Source organism: Sorex fumeus, unplaced genomic scaffold, assembly GCF_029834395.1.
Source record: "Sorex fumeus unplaced genomic scaffold, SorFum_2.1 ptg000061l, whole genome shotgun sequence".
Lineage (NCBI taxonomy): Eukaryota > Metazoa > Chordata > Mammalia > Eulipotyphla > Soricidae > Sorex > Sorex fumeus.
Window position 1 is genome coordinate 32,986,199 of NW_026606118.1, and position 7,117 is coordinate 32,993,315.

The 7,117-nt window shown below is 43.3% G+C and overlaps 1 protein-coding gene across 2 annotated transcripts in view; it reads left to right on the forward strand.

The window, feature by feature from the left end:
- The window catches only part of SLC18B1 (solute carrier family 18 member B1), a 38,005-nt gene extending 32,877 nt beyond the window's left edge, over nt 1–5,128 (forward strand). Inside the window, exons 11-14 of one of the 2 annotated variants that reach the window (XM_056126199.1) lie at nt 1,330–1,404; nt 3,191–3,284; nt 3,380–3,429; nt 4,564–5,128. In XM_056126199.1, coding sequence (XP_055982174.1) covers nt 1,330–1,404; nt 3,191–3,284; nt 3,380–3,429; nt 4,564–4,630 — 286 coding nt within the window. In that variant the 3' untranslated portion in view covers nt 4,631–5,128. Of the gene's footprint in view, nt 1–1,329; nt 1,405–3,190; nt 3,285–3,332; nt 3,430–4,563 lie in introns of those variants that run through there. The other variant, XM_056126201.1, reaches the window with a different exon arrangement.
- The last annotated feature ends 1,989 nt before the right edge of the window (nt 5,129–7,117 follow it).

A 7,117-nucleotide genomic window follows, 5' to 3' on the forward strand; every position in this document is an offset into this window, starting at 1 on the left:
ATATTTCTTCTCCAATTCCAAACCTTTGTGATTTCATGACAATTTTGCACTATAATAAGGCATGCAATAATATAATAAGTGACATTATTTGTAATTTGTAGAAGTATTAACATAGTAACCAGTAAAATGGTTTGTAGATGGAAGTTTGGCATAGTTTTTATGCCTTGGTGCAGTTTTATATATATATAATATATATGCGTTTCATATAATATGTATATGCATTTCATGCAAATGCATCATGATTCTCAGTCGCGTGTCCTTTAAATATTCTATATATGTGTATAAATACATATGTATATTATTTATATACATACACACACACACACACATTTGGTTTTTGGGTCACATCCGGCAATGCACAGGGGTTGCTCCTGGCTCTACATTCAGGAATTACTCTTGGTGGTGTTTGGGGGACCATATGGGATGCTGGGAATCAAACCCGGGTCGAAAAACGCCCTACCCGCTGTGCTATCTCGTTAACCCCCGGTGTAGTTATATTTTTAACTTGTTGAACACAGGAATGTCCTTATGACGTAACTTAAGCAGGAAGAGTATTGATGAGTCTCTAATATCACTTTAAACAGTTCTCACATGAATAAGGATTTGGCTGTGTATTTTCAAGACATTACCTACTGTCCTTGCTTATCTCCTTCTAAAATTTTTTAAATTTATATATTCTATGAGTATTTCATGCAAATGCATCATGATTCCCAGTTGCATGTCCTCTAAATATAATAAAATTATTTTTTAGAAGACAACATCATGTGAACATAACTATAATCATTTCTCTAAAAAAGATTAGCTTTTATCTTAGACATAAGTGTTTTATGAGCTAAAATAATATAGCAGGTAGATCTCTTGCCTTGCATATAACCAACCTGGGTTTGATTTTCTAACCCCGTATGGTCCTTGGAACACCATGAGTGATTCCTGATTGCAGAGCTAGGAGTATACTCTGAGAACCTCAGAGTGTGGTCCAATAAAATAAAATTTTTAAAAAGAAATGAGTGTTTTACTATTATTTTTATCTGGATTGCACCTGCTTTATTTGATGTTGTGCACTTTTTTATTTCACACAAGTTTTCCGTGTGTGTGTGTGTGTGTGTGTGTGTGTGTGTGTGTGTGTGTGTAGGCTATGCTTGGTGGTGCTCAAGATTTCCTCCTGGCTCTGTGTTCAGGGATCACACTTGACAGGGCCCAGGGAACCATGTGAGGTCTGGGGATTTAACCTCAGGTCAGCCATATGCAAGGCAAGCTCCTGCCCTCAGTACTATCTTTCCGGCTCCACTGGTTTCCCTTTTAATAACAACTGTATTTTTGTCTTTGCAGCGAAAATGGCTTTGAAGAAGGCTTGAGTACATTGGGACTTGTGTCAGGTCTCTTAGGTGCAATGTGGTCAGTTGGGTGAGTAACGATTGAATTTCATTCACATCTGAATGGTGATTCCCATTTTACAGAAAAAGAAATTGAGGCACTGAAAGGTCAGATGAGTTGAACCAAGACATATACTTTTGGGCAGTGTTGGAGTTCTGACTCCATGATTAGAGGTTCTACTTAATCAGAGTGTTCTGATATAACCGAGTACAGCATATAGGGTGTTTGCCTTGTGTATGCTTTGATCCCTGGCACCGCATATGGTCCTCCAGTGATTCCTGAGTGCAGGGCCAAAAGTAAGTTCAGAGCAACGCTAGGTATGGCTCAAAAATAAAAATTAATGAAATATTTAAAGAAAATTCTGAGTGGGGCCGGAGCAATAGCACAGTGGTCAGGGCACTTGCCTTACATGAGGACAAACATGGCTTGATCCCTTGGTACCCCTTATGGTTCCAGGAGCACTGTTAGGTGAGCCTCACCCCCACCCCCCAAAAAAAATCCTGATATATTTTTGTTTTACTCAGGTGATTGGTATAAGTTACTTTATAGTAACTAAAGCAATTAAAATTTTTAAAATGTTTCTTTTGTGGGGGCCTCTCAAGTGGTGCTCAGGAGGCCTGGGGGTCCTATCATAAGTTTTTGGCCAGCTGTACCCTGAGGTTCCATCCAGGGAATGAAGGACGCCATGCTGCAGGGATACCCAAGACACCTGCCGTCCTGTGGTCTCCAGGGTTGTCCGTGGAGATTCTGGGGAGATAGTGTGGAGTCAGGAATTGACCCTGGGTCAGGCAACCTCTCTATTATCTCCCAGCTCCTTTAAGTAATTTGTTTTGGTACTTGTGGTGGCGGAGTGGGAGGGGCATACCCTGTGCAGCTTAGGCTTGTTACTGGGCCTACTCCCAGGCCCCCCTGGGGTGGGGGTAAGGGGAACCCCAGGAAATCCTGGATTCAGCCATCTATTGCTCTGGTCCCTAGTCTTTTTTTTTTTTTTTTTGCTTTTTGGAGTCATACCCAGTGATGCACAGGGGTTACTCCTGGCTCATACACTCAGGAATTACTCTTGGCGATGCTCAGGGGACTATATGGGATGCTGGGAATTGAACCTGGGCTGGCTGCGTGCAAGGCGAACACCCTACCCAATGTGCTATTGCTCGAGCCCCCCTCCCCAGTCATTTTTTTAAAAAGAGTTTTATTAACAAGAGTGTGTTTCGGTTGTAAAAATGTATTTACTGATTAATTTATTTAATTTTACTCCCTGCTGCCCAAGAGGGTGACATAAATGCTGATAGTGTAGATATTATAAATCTACCAAGAGATTTTAAGCACAAATAATGAGAAAAGTGAGAATAATACAAAGATTCTTTTCAGTCTTATTTCATCTTTCTAATCTTATACAAGGCATCAACTTTTCAAAAGAAGTTATGATTGTAGAAGTGTTTAAAATATTAAACATCGTTATTATCAGAAAAAAAATTTTATACCCAAATACTTTGTACAGGATTTTTACTTTACTATGCATACTTCTGACTTCATGAAGACCTGTGTTGTGCAATCACTCACTCTTTAATAAGTACCATTTATTTATTTATTTGCTTTTTGGGTCACACCCAGACATGCACAGGGGTTACTCCTAGCTCTGTATTCAGGAATTACTCCTGGCAGTGCTCAGGGGACCATATGGGATGCTGGGAATTGAACCTGGGTCGACCGTGTGCAAGGCAAATGCCTACTCGCTGTGCTATTGCTCCAGCCCCATAAGTACCCTTTCTTTAAAAAAAAAAAAATCAGTATTTAATACTCTTCTTTTTATTGTTAGTGCTTTTATAGGACCTGTGCTGGGTGGATTTCTATATGAAAAAATTGGTTTTGAATGGGCAGCTGCTATACAAGGTCTATGTTCTCTGGCAAGTGTGAGTAATCAGTCTTTATTTTCCCTTTCCCTACATCTGTGGAGAAAGATGACTTGGAGAATTGACATTAACAGGTACTTTTAATTATGTTAAAGGGATCATCAATGGCCTTGTATTATCTGTTGGAGAACTCAAGGAAAAAAAGGTATGATCAGTTCTTTTTTTTAATTAACTTTTTAAATTTTACTTTCATAAAGTTGTTTACAATAATTGATGTATGATCAGCTCTTGACCTTTTTATCACTCCTTTAAAAATTGGTCTATGAACATAAAGTAACAAAATAGGAGACTAACACTCAAGAATGGCCGAGATTAGTACCAGCAATTTTACTCCATGGCTTGGAAGCCAACCACACATGCTAGGGGAAAAGGGAGCTCAGATAGAGAAGGGAACACCAAATAAAGGTGTTGGGAGGATCCTCCCAGGATGGGAGAAGCATGCTGAAAGTAGACTATAGACCAAACATTATTGTCACCCAGTGCCTCTTTTGCAAACCACAACACCCAATAAGAGAGAACAAAAGGGAATGCCCTGCTACAGAGGCAGGGTGGGATGGGAGGTTGGGGGGTGGGAGGGATACTGGGATCCGTGGTGGTGGGAAATGGGCACTGGTTGAGGGATGGGCATTTGATCATTGTATAATTGAAACCCAAGCACAAAAATTTGTAAGTCTACAACTGTACCTCATATGTCTCACTAATAAAAAAAATAAATTAAAAAAATGAAAAAAAATTGGTCTATGAAAGTAGGAAAGAAATTTTAATTTATTCCCTTTCTTCCAGTTAGAGGTTTCTGGACACTATGCCTCATCATTTGTTTAAGATAGTTGGATAGAAATGTAGGCACCGAGGGTGTTTTTTTCAGTTGGAGTGTGGTGGTGGGCCATACCAAGTTGGGTTCCGGAACTGCTCTCAGCTCTGTGCTTGAGAGTGGAGTCCTGTAGTGCTCAGGGGTTCACCGCCATGGTACCTGGGAATCAATCCAGGGTCAGTAGCATGTAAAGCAAGTGGCTTAACCCTCATCCTTTACAATTCCTGGTTATGGAGAGTTTTTTGTTTGTTTGTTGGGGGAAAAGGGCACACTCAGTAGTGCTCAGGGCTTGCTCCTGGCTCTGTACTCGGGAATCATTCCTGGTGGTGCTCAGGACTCCATATGTGGTTCCTGGAACCAAGCTTGGGTCAGCTGCATGCAAGCATATTACCCACTATATTTGCTCTCTGCCCCGTTGAGTTATTTGTAGATAAGAGATACTGAGGTTCTCATCTTTCTCTCACTTAGATCCAAATTTCAAGATATTCCCAGCACAGAGGAGGACCGAATTACTCTTTTGTCTGATGAAAGATAGCCCTGAGAATCCTGGATTGTTACCGGGTAGAAAACAGACGCTTTGAATGTCAAAGTTGGAAGAGTTGCTTAATTGCACACATGGAATTCGCAGATCCTACACCAGCGTTCTGGAAATGTTATCATATTTGGATGCTCCTGTTTTGTACTTAGTTGGCTGATATGTTGCTCGTTGATCCAGTCATCTTTGAATCTTTAAATGTGAAAAGAACAGCCAAATGTTAACAAAAGGACTTTTTCTTGTTTGGGGGCCACAGCCGGTAATACTCAGAGGTAACTGTTGTCTCTGCACTCTGGAAGTAGTTCTGGCAGTGCTTGGTGAACCATTTGGGATACAGGGGATCAAACTCCAGTTGGTAACATGTAAGGCCAACACCCTACTCACTGTACTCTCTCTGGTCCCTGAAAGTTTGTAAAGTAACTAAACTTGGACTTGTTATTAAAGCCTCCTTTTCCCTCTTTTTACTTTTTATTCCAACTGCACTGATTCTGAATGTAATTTTTTATTAACAGGAAAAGAAAGACATGATTGAGATGCGTAAAATATATTAAGGTGTCTCAAAACATGCAACTACTTGGAAATTTGTTTTTATTTTTTTTTATTTTTAATTTTATTTATTTATTTATTTATTGAATCACTGTGGGAAAGGTTACAAAGCTTTCAGGTTTAGGTCTCAGTCATGCAAATATCAAACACATTTCCCTTTACCAATACTTATTTTTTACCATGAAGAACCCCAATAAAACCTCACCCGCCACCCCTCCCAGTCCCTGTTAGGCAGATGGATTCTAGTTAACACTCTATCTGCTTTGATTAGATTCATTGTTTCAATAAAAAATTCACCACTATTATTTAGAGTTTACCCCCCCCCCCCCAAATCAGACATGCTGAAAAAGCATTGTGAAGTGATTTGCTTTCTACAGCTGGGTTCAAGAATTAAATGTTGGTTTTGGATTTCTGCTATTTTACTTATTGACCCTGGAAGTATTTCTACTGAAAGTCAGATAGTTAAGAAATTGGTTTCTGTGCTCTGGAGTCGTGGCCGTGCTGGAGAGCTGCTCGTGGGGGGCAACTGGTGGCCTCGGTAGGATGTGAAGGGTGTACCGAAACGCCCCCCTTCCCATGAGGTTTTAGTCACCCCCACACCCCCGGCTCATACCTGCTGTCCACAAGGCTCCCATGTGGCCGCCATCTTTCTTTCCAGAGGGAGGAGAGCGGAAGGGAGCAACACCCTTTCCCCTCCGGGCAGACATGATGGCCTGGATTAATGCATAGTCCTTTCACTTTTCTGCTCCAAGCAGCTGGGTTCTGCATTAAGTCCTTGTGCTTCTGGGGCTGTGGCTGTGCTGGAGAGCCGCTCACGGGGGGCAACTGGTGACCTCGGTAGGGTGTGAAGGACGGACCGGAACGCTCCCCTTCCCATGAGGTTTTAGTCGCCCCCACACCCCCGGTTCATACCTGCTGTCCACAAGGCACCCATGTGGCTGCCATCTTTCTTTCCAGAGGGAGGAGGGCGGAAGGGAGCAACACCCTTTCCCCTCCGGGCAGATATGATGGCCTGGATTAACGCATAGTCCTTTCACTTTTCTGCTCCAAGCTGCTGGGTTCTGCATTAAGTCCTTGTGCTTCTGGGGCTGTGGCCATGCTGGAGAGCCGCTCGTGGGGGCAACTGGTGACCTCGGTAGGGCGTGAAGGACGGACTGGAACGCCCCCCTTCCCATGAGGTTTTAGTCACCCCCACACCCCCGGCTCATACCTGCTGTCCACAAGGCTCCCATGCGGCCGCCATTTTTCTTTCTAGAGAAGAGAGGGCGAATGGGGCAACACCCTTTCCCCTCCGGGCAGACATGATGGCCTGGATTAACGCATAGTCCTTTCACTTTTCTGCTCCAAGCTGCTAGTTTCTGCATTAAGTCCTTGTGTTTCTGGGGCTGTGGCCATGCTCCAAACTTAACTCTGATTTTCAGGGAGAAACGTTGGGTGGTTTACTTCCCATTGATCACTTTGTATATAGAGAGATGTCGCGTGGCCGCGTAAGCCGCCACGTGGTTTTGAGGAAAAGTCCTAGTTCCCGCATACTCGAGCTGTGCTTGTAGAGGCTTCTGGTCACCGGGGTTCCATCTGGGGGAGGCGGGATGCGGTACCTACCCCATCTGGGACTTCCCGATGATCTCGGCTCTTTTTGGAACCTGTTTTTCTTTTTTTCCTCCGGGAGCTGTGGATCCCGCCCTCTATGTGGCCCTTCTCTTCGGCTGTATGCTGTAAAGATGGCGCTTAGGGCGGGCTGTGGGCGTGACTCCCGGAATCAGAGGTTACCTGGGAGCTGTAGTCCCGGCAGATTTGAGGAAAAGTCCTAGTTCCCGCATACTCGAGCTGTGCTTGTAGAGGCTTCTGGTCACCGGGGTTCCATCTGGGGGAGGCGGGATGCGGTACCTACCCCATCTGGAACTTCCTAATTTTCTTGGCTCTTTTTGGAACCTGTTTTTT